At 43.7% G+C, this 21,119-nt stretch overlaps 1 protein-coding gene across 50 annotated transcripts in view; it reads right to left on the reverse strand.

Annotated features, from left to right (window-relative positions):
• Positions 1–21,119, reverse strand: part of SORBS1 (sorbin and SH3 domain containing 1) — a 296,558-nt gene that overhangs the window by 103,963 nt on the left and 171,476 nt on the right. For 45 of the 50 annotated variants that reach the window (XM_075610940.1, XM_075610957.1, XM_075610965.1 and 42 more), the window contains 4 exons: positions 16,733–16,814; positions 10,123–10,181; positions 9,122–9,190; positions 1,728–1,823 (listed from right to left, as the gene is read on the reverse strand). In XM_075610940.1, coding sequence (XP_075467055.1) covers positions 1,728–1,823; positions 9,122–9,190; positions 10,123–10,181; positions 16,733–16,779 — 271 coding nt within the window. In that variant the 5' untranslated portion in view covers positions 16,780–16,814. The remainder of the gene's footprint in view (positions 1–1,727; positions 1,824–9,121; positions 9,191–10,122; positions 10,182–16,732; positions 16,815–21,119) is intronic. The other 5 variants (XM_075610946.1, XM_075610949.1, XM_075610948.1 and 2 more) reach the window with 3 other exon arrangements.

Below are 21,119 nucleotides of genomic sequence, written 5' to 3' on the forward strand. Positions count from 1 at the left end.
GAATTCTTCACCAAAATGTACAATATCTTGGTGGTTTTCACCTCTCCTGTATTTAAACAACATCATTTAGTCTTAAAAATGATGTGCAAAATGGAAGCAAAAATGAGTGCCTACCCCTCTCACTTTGTCACATCACTGGACTTCAAAGAGTCCTACTGGAGATATTCAGGATAAGAACACGTCACTGGTAAGGCATTTTGTAGCCTGCATTAAAAACAGCTCTGTGCTGCCTGCGGGTGGAGCACGTTAGAATACACAGTAGACATTGCTCTACTGTAGGCTTGGGGCCTTTTAAATACAAATCTATTATATATGAATGAAGAAAAGTGCTAGGACAAAAATAAAGGTTGGTAACATGTTTTAAAGCAATGGGTGCTCAACGCCAGTCCTCAAGATCTCTCAACAGGTCAGGTTTTCAGGAACAGAATAGGTTTTCTAGAATATCCGTGGCTATTGGAAATTCTGACTCTAGAGCAGGAGTGGCCACTTCCAGTCCTCAAGGGCCACCAACAGTTCAGGTTTTCAGGATATCCCCTGCTTCAACACAGGTTGCTCAATCAGTGGCTCTATATTTGACTGAGCCACTGATTGAGCCACCTGTGCTGAAGCAGGGATACCCTGTTACTATTGTGCAGTATTATTATTGTGCAGTAATAAAAACCCTGTTCAACAAACCCCAAGGTTTCCTGCCTGAATCTGGGACAAAAAACCATGTAATGTGAAGGAGGTATCACAATGTATATATATTTCTTATCAAAAGTAGAGGCTCCCTGATATATATATATATATATATATATATATACACACAAATGTATACAAAAGTTATATTAGTAACATTTTATTTGTACATAATAAACTGCATGTTAGGGGGCCTCCATAGGACTCACTTGCGTGGAAACACTTCCATCCACAATTCACATATACATATTTTTACAGGTCACATGCTGGGCTACATATTTCAGGCAATGGATAAACAGTAAGAAGACTCAATTGAGTCGATGTGATAAACCGAGCGTGCATGCCAATGAGTTGCGAAGTGGCAGTTTCCAACCGACATCATGCCTCTATGCATTCTGGGTAAAACATGGCTCATTCATCACATTCTAAGATGCATTAATCGCAAGTCAAGCTGACAATAATGTTACTAGCAAAGTCAAAAGGCCAAAATGTATTAAGGCAACCTGAGCCAGGTGTAACAAACAAAAGAATCCCATTAACAATCAATAGGATTTGTTCTGGGGTAATGCTGTTGCTGAAAAATTGCACCACGTTTGTCTTCTTAATACATATGCCCCAAAGTATCGTGTACATATGGGAGCACATACAGGTGAATAGAATGGTAGTGCATGGATAGATCAATGAAACCTATTTTTAATGCAAAAGTATGAAACATATTAATTCAAAACAAACTTCTCAGCCAGGCCATTAGCTTTAAGAAATATTGGTAATCATAGCACAAAACTGCAGATACATTTAGTGTAAGATATGCGTTAAAAAGAACATTTAAGTTAAATATCCCCCCTGCATCCCGTAGCAACGGCTTATGTATAAAATACAAACAGGATTTCATATGACCTACTTCAGCAAATGGAAAGTGGAACCAATTCGAGGGGGGGGGGGGAATGATAGACAAACATTCAAGTTAAAGTAATGTGATTAGAATACAGTAGTCAAGCAAAAAAAAAGTTGCAGAATGCACATGACTGAATTTGGTTCTAAACATCTACCTGAAGATGGCACAAGATCAGGAAAACTTTTCACTGTCTTCACAGGAATGATTTTAACAGCAGAAACAGAACGTACACTTACAGGAGATTCATCTGCTGTAAACACAAAAGTATAGAAAGTGCATCCAGAAAGAAACACTTAGGATCATGTCGTTACTTCCCAGAAGCCTTGAAAAAGCAATTGCAGAATTCCATTTTGCTGCCGCCATAGGGAAGGCTTACTGCTTTAGGGCTGGATTATACCAGAAGTCGCTGAGCAGCAGCGCGATACGGTGACGTCAAGCGGCATCTTGATTATACCAGGGAAACTGAAAAGCGGAGACAGGGAGGCGTGGCCGTGAATGGTTCGCCCTCATTGGCTGGAACCGCTCACGTGACGCGGCCGTCGCCAGCCAAGAACAAATCTGAGGATCGCGCCAGGAGACATCCGCGCTGCAGTTCCACGCAGCGCGCACGCCGCAACAGGTATGTGCGCTTCTATTGGGTTTTTTTTATGTTGTTTTTCAGGCGTGCTGCGCCGCCGCGTGCAATTTTTGGTATAATCGCGGCCTTACAATGTTGTACTTGAAAGAGAAGGGAGAATAAAGGCTTTCATTCTGTTCCCTTTATAGCTCTTCTGTACTGTACAGTCCCTCGCTTTCTCTTTATATATTTTTTGCTTTATCTTTACTGTACTTATTACTTTCTAGCTAATTCATCTTAGACATTGTTACATTTTTAAAAATAAATAAATAATGAGTTCCAGAGGGGGAAGCTAATATTGTATGTATAATTTGCACAATACTATGTTAATTGGACAGTTATGATAAATAAGTGTATAGTGTCGATAAAACACTTACCAAATGAAAACAAAAACCCATATACAGTATAATAAATTACATAGTGATTAGATTAGAAGGAGGGGGGTGATTTGACAAAAAGGGTGACTGCTCTGTATAATAAGGGGAGTGAATGTAAAGTGTGTTGTGAATAAGGGTGAGTATAAAGCGTGAGCATGTAAGAAGAGGGTGAGTGTGGGGTTTGTGCATGAGTGTGATGCATGTGAGCTGCTCGTGTCTGATGAGCATGTGTGCACCGAGACTTTATAAACCATTGGGGGAGGCCGTGCTCAAAAAAAAAGTCAAGAACTACTGTCAAAGGGAGACTTTCTTTTTCTTAGTTACTCCCTATCCAACAGGATATAAAAGATACATGTATAATACTCTGGCTCCTATCTATAGCAGAAGAAGTCATCCTCTGGCACATGAATCAATGGAGAAAATAAGTAAAAGAAAGAAAAAACAGATCCATCGTTCATAGACCACCCTAAACCAAAGAAAACACAGAGGGTTCCACTCGTAACATCGTTTATTAACAAAACAAATGTGAGTATAACTCCCTTTCTCTGTGCATCGCAGTCTGGTTCTATAAACTATATCACACTATTGTGTTGACTTCTTTTCTGCACCGATTCATGCACCAGAGTACGACTTCTTCTGCATTTCTACAATAAAAGGACCTGGAAAACCTTTTGGAATCTGGCTGCAGGATCGAAGAAGTTATTTTTTCTGGATTTCCTGGTACAGCATCTGTATATGTCATTTATCACATTTCACATTTTTCACTATCGTGTTCCATCCTAATAGACTAGCCTTCACTAGCTATATACAGTGATAGATATATTTCATAAGGAATTAAGTGTTAGCGCTTCTGTTTTTTCTTGTTATATCTGTAGCACACTGTAAGTAGGAAGTATGTCCAGGCTCTGTATGTACTTTACGATTTTCTCAATTCAAGACTGGCTAAACTATACAATGCACGCACTGCTTTAGATCAGGGGTGCTCAACTCAGGTCCTAAGTCCCTCCCCACCCCAACAGGTCAGGTTTCAGAATAGAGTAGTAAAGATGCGCGCAGTCTCAAAAGATAATAACCTTTATAGTAACCTTAAAAATGACATACTACAAAAACATTACCTAAAATAAGGGTTCACATGAACCCACACTCTCACAGTTGCAAAGTACTACCCTGAATCAAAGCCCATAGGTCTAATGATGTTAAAACAGTCCTGGGATATGGTCAGATGTTACCACAGCTTACATTGAGTGTAAAGAGGGACCGCACTTCATGCAAGGTAAGGGAAGGAACCACCGCAGTCTCTCGAGCTCCCATCGTCACGGCCGCTCTCCGCTGCGTGATGACGTCACCTCTACGTGTTTCGTGTCATATGACGCTTCTTCAGGAGTATATATTATATTATATCGAGAGACTGCGGTGGTTCCTTCCCTTACCTTGCATGTGAAAAACGGGCTGCCGGGGGTGGGTGGTTGTGAAAAACGGGCTGCAGGATGTGAAAAACGGGCTGCAGGGGGTGGGTGGGTGTGTGTGAAAAACGGGCTGCAGGGGGTGAGGGGGTGGGTGTGAAAAACGGGCTGCAGGGGGTGGGAGTGAAAAACGGGCTGCAGGGGGTGGGTGGTTGTGAAAAACGGGCTGCAGGGCGTGGGTGGGTGTGAAAAACGGGCTGCAGGGGGTGGGTGGGTGTGAAAAACGGGCTGCAGGGGGTTGGTGGGCATGTTGTGAAAAACGGGATGCAGGGGGTGGGTGTGAAAAACGGGCTGCAGGGGGTGGGTGGGTGTTTGTGAAAAACCGGATGCAGGGGGTGAGTGTGAAAAACGGGCTGCAGGTTGTGAAAAACGGGCTGCAGGGGGTGGGTGGGTGTCTGTGAAAGAGAGTGTCCGTCTGTCTGTGAGAGAGTGTCCGTCTGTCTGTGAGAGAGAGTGTCCGTCTGTCTGTGAGAGAGAGTGTCCGTCTGTCTGTGAGAGAGAGTGTCCGTCTGTCTGTGAGAGAGAGTGTCCGTCTGTCTGTGAGAGAGAGTGTCCGTCTGTCTGTGAGAGAGAGTGTCCGTCTGTCTGTGAGAGAGAGTGTCCGTCTGTCTGTGAGAGAGAGTGTCCGTCTGTCTGTGAGAGAGAGTGTCCGTCTGTCTGTGAGAGAGAGTGTCCGTCTGTCTGTGAGAGAGAGTGTCCGTCTGTCTGTGAGAGTGTCCGTCTGTCTGTGAGAGAGAGTGTCCGTCTGTCTGTGAGAGAGAGTGTCCGTCTGTCTGTGTCTGACAGAGAGAGAGTGAGGTCAGAGAGAGTGAGGTCAGAGAGAGTGAGGTCAGAGAGAGTGAGGTCAGAGAGAGTGAGGTCAGAGAGAGTGAGAGAGAGAGAGAGAGAGAGAGAGAGAGAGGTCTGAGAGAGAGAGAGAGAGGTCTGAGAGAGAGAGGTCTGAGAGAGAGAGTGAGAGAGAGAGGTCTGAGAGAGAAAGAGGTCTGAGAGAGAGCGTGAGGTCTGAGAGAGAGAGAGAGTGAGGTCTGAGAGAGAGAGAGAGAGAGTGAGGTCTAAGAGAGAGAGAGAGAGAGTGAGGTCTGAGAGAGAGTGAGGTCCGAGAGAGAGAGAGTGAGGTCCGAGAGAGAGAGAGAGAGAGTGAGGTCCGAGAGAGAGAGTGAGGTCAGAGAGAGAGATTGAGAGTATGTTAGTGTCTGAGAGAGACACCAAATGCGCACTGCAACTGTTATTAAAATATATATATATATATATACACCACACATATATATACACCACACATATACATATACACCACACATACACCACACATATATATATATATATATATATATATATATATAGACCACACATACATATATACACCACACACACACACACATATATATATATATATATATATATATATATATATATATATATATATATATACACACACACATATATATATATATATATATATATATATATATATATATATATATATATATATATATATACACACCACACATATATATATACACCACACATACACCACACATACATATATACACCACACATACATATATACAACACACATATATATATACACACACAGACAGACACACACACACAGACACAGACACACACACCTCTGTGCCTCTCTGTGCTGCCTCTACTCTCTGTTCTGGTGGCTCTGCTATGAACACCGACACAGTAGTTGAAATGCCAGCTGCAGCCCCATTGGATGGGAGCGGTCACGTGACCGCTCCTCCGCTCCCCCAAGCGGCAAAATTTCAAACCTGCCTGTCTCTTCTGATTTTCTCAGCCTCCGCACGCATCAGCGCGCATGCGGAGGGAGGAACTATAGCCGCGCTGATTACAGATGCAGGGGCTTTGTGCATCTGTTCAGCGCGGCTCAGCCCGCCTCAGCGACGCTGATTTTACTATGTCCTAGGCCTTATTCAGCATACCGTAAAGCTGCTTCCCAGTGTCCAAGAAGAGATCAGCTCCATTCAAATGAACGACAAATCTTCCCCATTTGGGGAAAATGACTTCAAAGCATATTAAATAGGGGCCTATGCGTCAGTTCACACAGATATGTTCTCTCTGTGCGCACTACTCAGGACTGTCAAGGTTCAACCCAGAGCAAAAATTCTGTTGTAGTCCAATAACAATAAAATGATCATTTCTATTTTCCTTCCCTAAAGTTTGTTTCTTTTATATGTATCGATCCGTCTGATTTAGCCCATTACCGTCATGAAGCCGGCGCGTTTCATTGTATCGGATTCAGGTGCTGGAAATGAACTCTCCGACAGTGAAACATTCAGACTTGCTTTAAGTGAACGGACCGTTCGATTGCGCAAAGGATTAAGGACGTTTAGTAAATCTGGACCTTGGTGTGAAAGGCTGTAGAAATGCTGCACTTAAAAGACACAGGCCCATATGTACTAAGTGGTGCTATGGCATGTAATAGATGATCCAAGGCACTATGGATGTAAGAAATTTATTATGAAGCTAAGCACAACGTTTCGACCTTCTCTGATGTCTTTTTCAAGTGCCAGTCACTTGAGAAAGACCTCAGAGAATTTTATTTAGTTTTTATTTATAACATGTTTTCCCAGGAAGTAGTAATACATTGAGAGTTACCTCTTGTTTTCAAGTATGTCCTGGGCATAGAGAAGGTCGAAACGTTGTGCTTAGCTTGAGAATAAATTTCCTAAATCCGTAGTGCCTTGGCTCATCTATTACGTGCCATAGTCTAGGAATTTGTGTTACAGGATTTCCCTGACCCAGGAGCACCGGTATTTAATCGCAAGTATCTTGCTTTATTTTGATACTGATAAGGTGTGCAGCACTGTTATCTTTCTAAGTGGTGCTATGACACGTTCTGATGCTGAAAGACCCATCACGGCCCATTCAACTCTGAAACCAGGAGCTGCGAGGTTTCAAAAGGCCTGAACACGCGATTACAGTACAGATTGTAGTTACTTGTCCATCCAATAAAGTTGTCATAGCCTATGACATAGGACATGGTGCCATAAAGGGCAAAGTCAGTGGGAAAACAATGTATTGTCCCGAGACATATTGTGTTTTAGGCGCCGGCACAGACACAAGAAGATATTAGGTCAACCTAGCAACAAGACCAGCCTCCCAATATGAGCCAGCCTGGATTAGAACGGGATAATGCCTGGTAATGTCATTACTTAAACAATAACAAATCAGTGGTTTCCCGCCGTCCCTCCCTGGCTAATCCTGCCTTTTGTAATCACAATTTCTATCCACAAAGCCTTGGGTTTTGGTTAGTCTTTTTATCACAATGTTTTTAAAACAAATCCCCAGTATATGCCATATGCATCTAATGGGGTATCCATAAACCTCTGACATGGCTCCTGACCCCTTGATCCCACGTTACCGGCCATTTAGAGCCAATTGTAGTAAACGCATCATTGATAACCCATATCGGAGGTCGGTGAATCCCAGAGTCTTAATTTCCACCGCATGTCAAAATAAAAATGAAAGCAACATCAATTTCTGGAATATTCCACTTCTTACACTTGTGACCCTGGTACAGACAGAAGAGCCTCTTTGTGGCATGTAGGTAACTGAAGAAATGGTTTTTGTGCACTTTTCCCAATCAGAGAAATACGTTTTCCACCAAAAAAAAAAAATCAAGTTATGACAAATCAAGAACATACAATCGGTTTCTTCCATTAAAAATTAAAACAACTGCCACTTCGCATAATAAACAAATAACGAGTTTAATGGACTATTTTACTTTGGGAGTACATGGTTTTTGCACAGATGTATTTTTTCTTAAAGTTAAGCAAAAAATAAAAAAAAACTTTGTTCAAGTGCCGGGTCTCTTACTGTACAAGTCTTGTAGATGTAAAGTAGGTAAATATGTGTCATGTAAGATCTCATTTTGTCATTTTGACAAACTACATTTACGAGGAATAATTAAAGCTTTGTGCAGGAAATAGGACTTGACAACTCTCCTCCATATTTGAAGTCTTAGTGATACAACTCCGATTGCATGGTCATGTGAATTTCAATCAAAACCAATGCCAGGAAACTGGGCTTTTAAAGAGACTGTTCCTCCTTGGACAAAAGTAAACCCAGGACAGTCGTTTGATTTTTTTTTTTTTTTTTTTTTACTTAGTCAGGTATTTTGAAATAATTTTTAAATAACCTAACTTTTCCATGGTAGGTGAAAAGTTTTTTTTTTTTACAATCTTTATTTAATGTATTTTGGCGATTGCACTGTCCGTGAGTCATCAAAACTAGGGGTGAACTGCAGGTTTTTCGTTTTGACCACTGTGTGGATAACAATTATGAACCATCAAGAGTCAAACAGATAAACGGAAGAGGTTGAGATTCTTGAATTCAGTGCACCAAGAGAACTGGATATCTATTCATTTTAACCGAATCTAAATAAGTTATACTGTTACTCTAAGGACGTCTGAATCTATCTAAGTAAGCCGATTACACAGACACGTTGTTGTATTTTGTTTTGTTACATATAGTATAAAGAACCGTCTGTTGAGTTTAACCTATATTAAATTTAGCCCAAAAATATACTCAACATATATTTGTACAGTATTTATATTGATCCAGAGCAGGGGTGGCCAACTCCGATCCACAAGGGCCATCAACAGGTCAGGTTTGAAGAATATCCCTGCTTCAGCACAGGTGCCTCAATCAGTGGCCACCTGTGCTGAAGCAGGGATATCCTGAAAACCTGACCTGTTGGTGCCCCTTGAGGACTGGAGTTGGCCACCCCTGCAATAGGATATCACAAAAGGGCAACTGGTTTAATGAAAAAAACTTCAGATTGTATTTGTAACACTAGTATGTGTGGGCTGTTGTTCACTGCTACTTATGTGCTGTCACATTTATTAAGCTCATTTAATGTACAATTTACAGCTTAGTAAATCACACAATATCAATACGACAGACAATTTAAACATGTATTGCAAAGATAAAACAATGGTCTGGCTTCTTTAGTTACAGGCGTTAGGGTGACCTTTACTAATCCTCTATCACAGCATATGTGCCAGCTACTGATTACGTTGAAAGATGAAATAGAGATAAGCAAGTTGTAGAACAAACCCACCTTTTTGCTGTCCATTGTAGCTTGGGGTCATTCCATTGACAACATTATTTAAAATGCTTACTTCATTTTCTGTAATATACAGAAAGGAAAGGTCATTAAAATACTGCATATAACCTCCCACCAATACAAACATTTCCCATGCACCTGGTTTCTCAAGTTATTCATTCATATTCAACAGGTCCACCAAGTAATTTATACAGCAACACACAATCTGGTTTTCCCTTTACATTCTGGAAAGCTCCTCCCCACATTTTTTCCTTCTCCCAAAAAAAGAGAATTGAATGAATTTTACTTTCAAGGATTGCCACTGAGCCAGGGAGATCCTACGGTCGCCATTGCTTCTCCCAGAATCCATTGCTCGGCTCAACCATTCTGTTAATAGGCTCTCCCTTCACACTGAAGGCAGGAGCTCTGTTGTAATGTCACTGCTTTGGTAAGCAGGTGAACATCATTCTCTCCCCTTGTGACTTTGGGCAGGCCACTTTAGCTTCCTGCGCCTCGGGTACCAACATTAGATTGTAAGCTCTTTGGGACAGGGACGTATGGTGCCTGTAAATTCTATATTGGCAGCACTATATAATTTTTTTTAATTATCTACCATGTTATTCTATCCAAAGCAGCAGGGATTTTATCCTGCTTACAAAAATCCAAGACCGTTTAGGAGCGTGTGGCAGGTGCGTGGGACATACTCGTTTAAAAGCGGAAAATAAAATTACAGTATAGGGAATTTCATCTTTAACAAGACACATCAGGGCGTATGCATTACCGCAAACTATACTGTTATTGTGGAGCGCGTTGAGTCCCTTTGGGAGAAAAGCGCTATATATGAAATAAAGTTATTATATGAAATAAAAGTTATTATTTAATAAAGTGCGACAGCACCAATTCGGAGCGAACGCACAGAAAGTCCCGTTGGCTAGAATAGGACTTTGTCGTAGGGATGAATTGGCGCGTTCGCACTTTATTGAATGAGGCCCCATAACAAGATATTATTAACTTACCAGAACTCATCCTGATGGCTGTGCTGGTCTTCTGTGCTTCAGTTTGTTTTTGGTTGGTTCTGTTGAAGAAAAAAAACAACAGAGAAGTGTTTATCTAATGTCTAACTGCATTAGTCACTATCATCTTCTGTCATAAGTGAGGAGGTATGCTAAAAATGTGCTAGCATAACTGCATGGGCCTCATTCAGACGATATTCCCATTTATGGCTTCCTTCAATCCTCTAACTCCGGCCCATAAAAATTCTATCTTTGCTTATTCAATATCATGGGAGATGAAGTCATGGAAGGGAACATCTGTCAGTTCAGAGGTAAAGACAAAGCAGGAAGAATATCGGTATCTACTCACACATCAGACGAGTGAAGTCACACTGATTTTGTGAGTCTCACAGATGTCACTGGATTTCAGCGGAAGTGGCCATTGATGGCGCTTTCCCAATAAAAATGGTTCTTTTTTTTTAGTCCAGAACCCTCAAATCTTTGAGGTTGACATCTCTGATACACCTATTTATTTATTTATTTACTTGCATGTATCATTATACCATGCTACAATAAATGCATGTGCATGGTTTCGGATCTCACATTATGTTCTGAATAAAGGCAGGGGGACGGGAGCAGAGTTCGGACCCACTGTCAGATCCAGTTGACCTTGGGCAAGTCACTGTATGCCCCTGTGCCTCAAGCACCAACAATTAGATTGTAAGTTCTATGGCACAGGGACTCATTGTGCCTGCAAAATTGAACATACAGTACAGTGCTACGTACACTGTAAGTGATATATACAGGCATACCCCGCTTTAAGTACACTCACTTTAAGTACACTCGCGAGTAAGTACATATCGCCCAATAGACAAACGGCAGCTCACGCATGCGCCTGTCATCACGTCCTGAACAGCAATACCGGCTCCCTACCTGTACCGAAGCTGTGCGCAAGCGGGGAGACTATAGAGCCTGTTACAAATGCGTTATTTACATCAGTTCTGCACGTATATGACGATTGCAGTACAGTACATGCATCGATAAGTGGGGAAAAGTTAGTGCTTCACTTTAAGTACATTTTCACTTTACATACATGCTCCGGTCCCATTGCGTACGTTAATGCGGGGTATGCCTGTATATACATACACACACATTTTACAAGTATGAGACCTGTATATAAAACTCATTCAGCATTTTTGCAGAGTGGTAATACGCTCAACACTAAAGGTTAGATCTTTCCTTGTGTAAATTTTGAACAGCGGTGTGCAAACTGGGGGGTGGGAGAATTTCTAGGGGGGGGGGGACACAGCGGTTACAGAGGCCCGGTGCTCTTCCCCATGGCATTTAAATTAAATGCCGGGAGAGGCGTGAGGCCTCTGTAACTCACTTACCTGCTGCCAGCCGGGTCCCATGGCAACGCGCGTTAAATTACGCGATGGGGTGACGTGATGTCACATGACCCACGACACCATTTGACACCGAGCCATTGGGAGAGGGGGGGGGGGGGCGCGAAAGCTGCGGCTCCTGGGAAGGGAGGCCGCAGCTCAAGAAATTTTAGTGCCCCTGATTTAGAGGACCACCACTAAAGTCCACAGGGAAAAACAGTGGTCCAGGGGCCGCACTTTAAAGAATCGCTGATATACTGTATATATAGTAGCAGTATAGCCGACAGTTGTTCTGGGACCCAGGAATATGGAGGGTGGGGGAGAAGGGCCCTACACCATATTGAGCAGGGGGGGAGTGGCTTGTGTACCTGTCAGCAGACAGGCCCACCTGGCTGCCAGGCACCCCTCCGCTGCCCGGCCTGGGACAGTAGTCCCTGAGTTTCCCCTGCCGGTGGCCCACGCGCCTAAAAAAGCTGGTTACCGACCGCAGATCGCGGCGAAGTGCCGTGCACCCGCCACCAGGATGCAAGCCGAGCCTTAGCCTTATGCCCCACTTACTACACTGTGGTTGCTATACAGATTAAAGCGAGTATACTGTGGTATGTTACACACAACACAAGTAAACCTTGCATGTTCACCGTCTACAGCAGCATTTAATGCAATTTTAAAATAAAAAAAATTCATGCATTTATATAATCCAAATGATTGGTGTTTAAATGCATTGAAGTTCCTACACAACTAGTCAGAAAATCAGTGAAAGTGGACATGTCTGTACACCCCATTATAATATGCGCTCCTACTGACACTTTCCAAATCACATACTGGAGCATAGGGAGTCAAATTGATGCAATGTGCTGTGATACATTGACGCAAGTCCAACATTCTTCTTATGGCCCAGGTTTTGCTTAAAAAACATTTCATCCTACGTAGACCCCACATTATTATTACAGAAGTATTCCTACGCCGATGAGTTCTAGAATAAACACAGCTAATGATAACATGCAAACATACTTTTTTATTTAAGGGAAATACATCTCTGTTGATTGCTTTAGGAACATCATACCAGCCAAAGAAAACAAACAAGGTCAGTATTTGGACTAAGCGGTATACCTAAGTAAGCTGTAATAAAATACACCAAGCGAAAGGTCATGTGGTAACATTCTGTTAAGATTAAAATCAATGCAGGGCAGGTCCGCTTTTAAAAACCTCAAGTCCACAGGGAAAAATATGTTGAGTTTGCAAAACAACGTAACAAGCCGATATTGGGGGCGCGTTGCATTGCAGGGGCATCCGGCACTGGAGCGGTTAACATGTGAATGTCCAGTGGTTGAACAGTGATTAACCCCTTTGATGCCAGAGGGGCCATAACGCAGTGGCACAAACGCAACCCACGACACAGCCTGCTTTCAAGAAGGGCTCAGACCGAAATGAGCGAACGCTGCGGCAAATATTCTAAAATGGCAGTAACCTGGGCAGTCTTATACGGACTCTGTAATACACAATCTACGCAGCCCTGCAAAAGCTTACACCTGTCATTTTCTGGAGGGTAAATCTGACTTTCCCCACCACCACTTTTTTTTTTTTTTTTTTAATCTGAACAGGGGCTTCCAGAATGAAACGGAGCTGTTTTCAACTCCAGAGAAATTGACCATTTAAAGCAGCAAAACATGTATTGTAGCACTGTGCGATTGTATTTTTGTTATTCTTCCCCAATACGGGATTGAAGCAGGGCGTCTCCGGAGCTGCATTGTGTTCATTTCTGGACCCGGGACCCCCTGCTTCCAGACATGCTTACCTCCTTAGGGGGTGCCGGTATATCTGTGGCGTTTAAATGTCCCGGTCACGCAGGCCAATAGGAAACCGCAAAGGATGATGTCACGGCTTCCTATTGGCCTGCAGGACATGGGTCATTTACACGCCACCATATTGTTAGACACACAGTTCCCTGGCGGCACATACCAGCACTCCCTTCGGAGGTCTGCATCTCTGGGCGCAGGGGGTTCCTGGAGCTGAAATTAACACAGTTCAGCCCCAGAGACCCCCTGCTTAAATCCTGTAATAAAAAATAAATAACAAAATATTTAAATGACGCAGTGCTACATGTTCTGCGGCTTTAAATGTACCAGTATCATGAAAGCCAAAATCAAGATGCCCGCCAGGATTATCAAACAGAAAGCCGCAGTGATGCCAATTACGTTGCAGCTTCCTAGTGGATTGCACGGGTCCGGCTGAAGTGGCTGCCATTTAAGTATCCCGAAAGGGAATAATAAAAACCCAGCACAGTAAAAAGCTCAATATCCCAGAAAGCGAAAGGTCCGGGAATAGAGAATTGCACAGTTTAGCTCCGAACGATCCCTCAGTTTTCAGCAACACTTAAAAAAAATGATTAAGAAAACCAGTAAAGGATTGTGGCTTTAATATGTGATAAGCCAGGGGTGGCCAACTCCAGTCCTCAAGGGCTATCAACAGGTCAGGTTTTCAGGATATCCCTGCTTCAGCACAGGTGGCTCAGTGGCTTAGTCTTTGACTGAGCCACCTGTGCTGAAGCAGGGATATCTTGAAAACCTGACCTGTTGGTAGCCCGTGAGGACTGGAGTTAGCCACCCCTGTGATAAGGTAATGAAAGTGCTCCAGGAAAGTTTGTGAATTTAAAGCATCAGTCCCGTCCGGGAACAAATGTTTCTTCGAGTTTTAATCTCATCTGGGTAAATCCCGTCGGTCCGCACACAATTCTAGAGTTATTTAACTCTTAAAGAGGCCGTCTGGGCGGGACTTCAATTTAAAAAAAAATTACTTTAATATATGCAGTTTTTCATTACCTTTATTGAAAACTAATGACCCAAGCTGCCGATCCCTTCATTCTCCCGTTACCGATTACAAAGATCCTGCTTTTCAGGGTTCACTAAATGGCTGCCTTTCCGTTTCAATCAATTCTTCAGTCAGTGTAACTCAGCAGCTACAATGTATTCTTATATTACTACGGTAACATTATCTATTGTTACAGTTTGCAGCTCAAACTGCTGGAAATATTGGCAACACATTATCACAAACAGGAAAGTGTTGCAAAGATCTTGCACTGCCGGGGAGGTGTGCTAAAACTTGCTATAGAAATCAAAGGCTGCTTAGTATATTAAAATTCATTAAAAATGGCATTAACAGTTGAATTTGAAAAAGAAATGCAGTAAGTATTATCTAATACTAAAGAACAGATTTTTTTTTTTTTTTAAAAAGGCACGTCGGATATTGCATAGATTGTTTAAAAGTACTAAAAAGGAGCAATCTGCCTCGCTCCGGCGGTCAATACAAAGTCCGGATGTTACTGGGAGAATGGAAGGTAATGGTGACCATGGAGCCCACAGAAAATGAAACATCTGGAGAATGTAATCAGATCTAAAAAAGGAAATCGTAGCAGCGTGAAACAAGCTCTTAAAGGAGCAGCCCAAGACACGGATTTGTTGTAGAGGATTGAAGCAGGGGGTCTCCGGAGCTGAACCCCATTCATTTCAGCTCCTTCACTTAGCCACCTGTGCTGAAGCAGGGATATCCTTAAAGACTGGCCTGTTGGTGGCCCTGGAGGACAGGAGTTGCCCCCCCCCCCCCCTGCGCTAGGAGAAAGAACCTGTGCCTCCTGCTTGTTTTGATTCTGCTGAATGTGTACAAAAAAAAAAAGGAAATCTGTACAAATGACAAAGCGATTACCGCACACATTATATCTGCAATATAAACTTAGAGGTGCGGAAACAAGAGGAAACGTGTAGTCCATGTGTCTTACCGGGGCAGTCCTGCCTATCATGTGTGAACTAAGGACAGTGGCAGGAATAACAGGTTAACGAGAGCTGTAAATATTCTGAAGTCATTTTCTCAACTTTAAACTGGGCGGGGTTTCACTATCTTCCAAATCCTTTGGTGATAAGACTATTTGTCCACCATCAAACTTGTTAAGATTCGCGCTGTTTCTTTGTTTGCAAAGTAATTATGGTGCCATCATTGGTCACACAGTAAAACAGAGAGAGAAGAAGTACTGCAGCTGAAATGCTTGAATCCAGTGCTCCCAACCAGAGGCATTATGTATTAATTGTCCCAAGACCGAAATAAGTGAGTCTATTACTTTAAGGATAATTGAATATTTTTAAGAGAGCAGATTACACTGCAAAGATGTCAATTTTATTTTAAACCGGCCACATTAACAAAGATCCCTGCTTCAGCACAGGTTGCTCAGTCAACAACTGAGCCACCTGTGCTGAAGCAGGGGATATCCGTAAAAACTGAACTGTTGATGGCCCTTGAGAACTGGAGGTGGCCACGTCTGCTCTAGAGTCAGAATGACCAATAGCCACGGATATTCTAGCAGTGGAAAGATTAAACACAGGGTCCTTCATTTATAACTTTTTGCACAGCATTTGTATATATGTATGTATAGGTTAATTTATATAGCACCAGCAATGTACACTGCACTTATACAAAACAGACGTCAGAATACAGGACATGGTGATGTGACCAATGCATGAGACGTACACAATACAAAAAGGAATCCCCACAGAGCTAACAATCCAAATGGCATGCTGGGAGATTTAGGGGCTTATTCTATATGATCCGAAGTGGCCGGTCGGGATGTTTTCGACCTGATTTCCCCATTGTAGTCAAGAGGGAATTTCAGCTGAAAATGGCCCAATCGTCCCTTTCGCATCATGTAGAATAAGTCTCTTATTGAGACCGTAGGAGAGGGTGTAAGTGCCGTGTATGGCAGTGCCTTACCACGATGCTTGGTGCAGATGTAGTAAGACTGACTGTCCCTGGGACCGTGGTCAAAGAAGCAAGAGTCTGCGGCGCCAGAGCCATGGTCTGCCACGATCGCGCGGTGGGAGTCCATGCTTGCGAATGGGCTTCCCAGCAGCATTCATCCTTATTAAGGTTAGCTATATCTGTCAGTGCCTCTGTGGCTGTGGGGAGAAATGGTTGTCTGTTCTGCCTATTGAATGCTTCATTCAGGTTATTGTTCGGTATTTTCACCTCTGGATTACACATATAAAACGAACACATCTGAGCAGTAATAAAACCAACGCTCCACTCCTGAGCAATATTGCAACATAACATAGATCCATGAAACAGGTGGAAAGACCGTCTATCGGCAGCGTTAACACAAGATTAATACTGTATTTGATGCAATATTTTGATGTCTGTTGAATTACAATGTTTGGTGGATAAAATGAGGTATATACAAATGTAAGTAAGATAATATCTTTCCTTACCTTGCATTATCCTTCTCTGTAAATGACCTCATTTGCTTTTGACGCATATTTCCAATTATTTACCAAGAGATTAAAGAGAAAGCTGCAAGTACACAAATGGCCTGTGGTTTAGAAAAACTTTTCTCTCCCTCTGTACATTTAAATACCTTCCCCACCCTCTGCTGAGCTTAAATTAGCTTTGTATCTTAGTGATGTAATTCTGTCACTAGCTTGTTCACAATCAACCACCTCTTTTAGCTGTCTGGCATTCCTTTGACATCAACCAGACCCCCAAAAAAATCCATACCAAAAAAATGTCTTTCCAAAATCATGCTTGCTACAGTATAACTAGCCATGCTCAGTCTAATGTAACCTTATCACATTGTGCAATCCAGAAGATAAACGTTGTCAGTATCAACAATACACCTTGAAACAAACTCCAAAGGAAAAGACGAATAATAAAAAGCACCTTTGACGGGGTCCAGGGAAAATTTTCATTAGCAATAAGACCATCAACTAACAAAGCTCAAGTTCCATGGATAGTTTCCAAAATAGCCAGCAAATGATAGGGCTAGTAACACCATCAAAGCAGTAGTGGAGGTTTCGACAGTGCTCCAACCTGTATGCTTACAATTTAAGTTACTTCCATACAGTAAATCTTTTGATTGCTTGTTTGCTTTTGTTATAAAATAGTTGATTGCAATTTTGAAGGGGTAGTCCCACTTAATGAATAACATGTAATTAAGTTTACAATGTTACAATAAATTGAAGTCGTGCTTACAGCCAAAAGTGATCTTGTTTTGTTTTCCTAAAAAAATGAAGAAAGTTTTTCTGTTAGCGGTGGAGAAATGCAGAATCCACATCAATCATGTGTCCCCTACACCTTTGGCCCGTCCTCTCAAAGGGTCGCGTAAGGAAAAGGGGAGGTCATTGTGCCCATGGAAGGGTGGGGCAGGTGCAGCTTAACACCACAGACAGACTGACGTGTCCATGTTTTGTTTGTGAAAGTTCCACGTACTGTTTGTAAAACTCACAGATACCCAACAAGCTCTGAGAACCCCCAACCATTACCTCATAATTCAAAAGGAGTGCTAGTGGGCGTGTCACATTGGAAGTAGCTTTGGACATCTTTGTTTGTTTTTTGTTGTATACATTTAGCCACACCCACTGCACTCCTTTTGACACTCATATATATATATAAATATATATATATATTATGTGTTAATGTTTGGGGTTTCACAGAGCCTGTTGAGTATCTGTGTGTTTATTAACCCTGTGCAGCTGGTTTCAGCTGTTTTTGGGAGGTTAGTGGCCCTCCCCCCCAAGGTTTAAGCTAGCCCCTCTCCACTTTCCAAGTTGGCAGATCAGTTTCATTTTGCTGGGTTACGACAGATCCAATGCAGATCATTCTTCTTGTAATTATACAGGTAAATAAGAATTTTAACTCATGTAGTGTTAGGACCTGCTAACGGTCGTACCTTGAAGTGGCAGCAGGCTTAAGACTCTTTGGCCAAAGGGTTGAACTGAATTACCCTTTTTCAAGAGAATATATAGGTATTGCACTGTGTATTTTTGTCGCATTGGAAGTAGCTTTGGGCATCTTTGTTTGTGTTTTTGTCGTGTTTATAAAACTGCAAGAAAATCTGTTTATATGCGATTTTGGTTATTCGGAAGGCAAGAAAATACCCCGTACATCTGTTTTTCAATGTGCAATTGGCAAAAACTCACCAACTTTCTAGCATTAAGTAACAAACAAATAAATAGCCTAAATGTTCCAAAACATTGGTGCAAACATTGCTCCCCAAGATGTTCACCATTTTTGGTGAACTTTATTTTCACGGAGCCAAAATTCACAGTGAATTAGAATGTGTGCAAATGTTCCACACATCTTTACTTAATGCACCAATGGGGGATTATTCATTAAAGTGTGCATGTATGCTTCCACTCAAGTCATTTGGAATTTCTGTGGAGTAGTGAACGATTGTCACTCTCGCATTTTAAGGATTAATCCCCCCCACCCCTAACCACACACAGAAAGTATCAGCCTGCCATGTTTACAAACTATTGGGCAGATTCATCCAGCTCCATTAGGAGTTAACGCGCCAAAATGGTCGCCAACTGCCTATGCCTTGAATGGGGGTGAATGCATTCACCTGTAACTGAGCTTGATGAACGACCCCCTTTAATAAAAATGATTTAAAAATACTTATAGATCCCAAATTTTCTTCTTGTATATGTAGCCAGGTCACCCTTTGCCCCCTGCGACCCCCTCGGGAGCCTCCGTGGGCACAAGCAATGCTGGGTACTGCCGGAGGCCAGCGGCAGACCCGACGGCCATCCAGAGGGTGGGGGCCGTTGCAGGGAGCGGTGCGCTGTCTCCGCGAGCGGGCCGGTTGCCGGGGACGCGATCGGGCCGTTGCTAAGGCCGCGGTCGCGTCTCTAAGGTCCCGGCGGCCGGCGAGGAGAGCGCCGCCATTACGCAACCACTCGCGCATGCGCAGTGATCGCGCGAGGGCAGGAGAGCCCCAGATAGGTCGCGCATGCGCAGATAGGGGTAGGGAGCTAAGGCAGCTCTTAGGAGGTCGCGCGAGAGTAGGGAAGCATAGGGAGAGCTTGAGGCGGCCATTAGGAGTTAGTGTAGGCAGAGGGGAGGAACGCACGCGGTCCCAATGTTATTGTAGGGGCCTCGGGACTACAATTCCCATGAGGCATAGCGAGGCAGGCACCAGGTGCTTGATAGGAGCCAATAGAGATGTAGGACTGCCCTGGAGGAAAAGAGATACATTTCCCGGGCTTTGCATGAGTCACGTCAGTCAGGAAGAAGCAGAGCAAGGAGGCAGACAAGGGAAGGAGGTAGGGTGCAGGAGAGAGGGACTCCCCTGTATTAGGCCAGCACCCCCTTGGTCAGAGATAGCTCAGCTCCCCAGTAAGGTGAGTGTTGCCAGGGGCAGCCCTCAGGTTAGGGACCCTGCCACTTACATTAGTGGGAGCTGGGAGAAGGAAGTCTGCAGTTATAGAGTTGGAGTCAGGGAGCTGTTAGGGAAGTAGGGTTAGGGAGCGAGTGCAGCTTCTGCCCCATATAGGTACCTACACTCCAGGTAGACCCCAACTCCCCACTAGTTGAGTGGGTAACTGTTCAGAAGGTGTTAGAGAGTTGGAGCTAGGGAGCTGTGAGGGAAGAAGGGTGCGGGGAGTGAGAGCAGCTCCTGCACCCCATAGGTACCCACACCCCATGTAGGCCCCAACCCCCCGCTAGTGTAGTGGGTTAAGTACTGAGGGAGGCCCAAGATAGGGACGCTGCCCTTAGTGTTGTTAGAGTGCTGCATTGTCAGGGTCACAGCGAGCAGTGCTGTGAGGTCTGATAAGCAGGCACCTTGTTGCGCAGCACGTTGGCTGCAGCCTCCAGTGAGTTACAGCTTGCTGCGGTAGGCGCTGGGACTAGTCAGAGAGTAGTGGGTCTGGAGAAGGGCTATAGCTGTTCTAGTCACCTTGAGGTAGCGCTAGGGGTAGGATGCCTGAAGGGATAGCCTGTTAACGAGGTCAGGAATTCTGGAGAGGATCTGCACTAGGCTAGCCAACAGTAGGTAGACGCCCAAGTACTGCATGGAAGAGTACTCTAGTCCATTCCAGATCACTTACCGAAGGGACTTGGGTAGTTGGGGGAGTGGGACAGGTCATTACCCCTGCAGGCCCTAGGAGTTCCCCAAGCCACTACAGGTTGCTGTACTACAGGGACAGGCCCTAGGTTAGGGTTCCTGTCACGTTAGTACCATTTATATAGATAGGGACACAGCGGCTGCTGCTGTTCCTGTGGAAGCGGTTGGACCCACGTTGGGGTCCACAGAGACGATTCCAGAGTGGGACCGCCCTAGTGGTCCGCACGTGTAAGGAGTTCGGTTGGAGGATCAGACGGACTCATCACACGTCTGACCCTTTGAGAAGTTTGTTGCTGACCCGAGCACCGGAGTGCTCGGCAGGTATTATACCATCACATGTGCACCAACAGGCCTAGAGGTTCTTAGTGACTGCGCAGTCACCCATTGACTATCTCTGTAGGAGTACGGGACATTGGGTGGGGTTCTTGGGACACTGGGTGGGATCACTTAGTGTTTGGGAATCGTCCTGCGAGACGTCACTGTTAGTGTCTCACCGTGAGAGAGACACAGGTTATCATTATTATTCGTTAGTAAAGTCCTTAGTTATATAATCACTGTGTGTGTGGTTTCTGATTGGGTTCCTATGTAGGGTCATTCTACACTTCCATAGAATCCTACACAGGTGGAGGCGCTGAAAGAAGATTCGTTCCAGAGGATTCACCCCAGGCTCTCACTAGCGGAGGCTCAGACTTCCTGTGAGCCTGCAGGTATACGCACCACACTGGTAACACCGCATGTTCTACTCACCCACA

This window comes from Ascaphus truei, chromosome 8 (assembly GCF_040206685.1).
Source record: "Ascaphus truei isolate aAscTru1 chromosome 8, aAscTru1.hap1, whole genome shotgun sequence".
In the NCBI taxonomy this organism is placed as follows: Eukaryota; Metazoa; Chordata; class Amphibia; order Anura; family Ascaphidae; genus Ascaphus; species Ascaphus truei.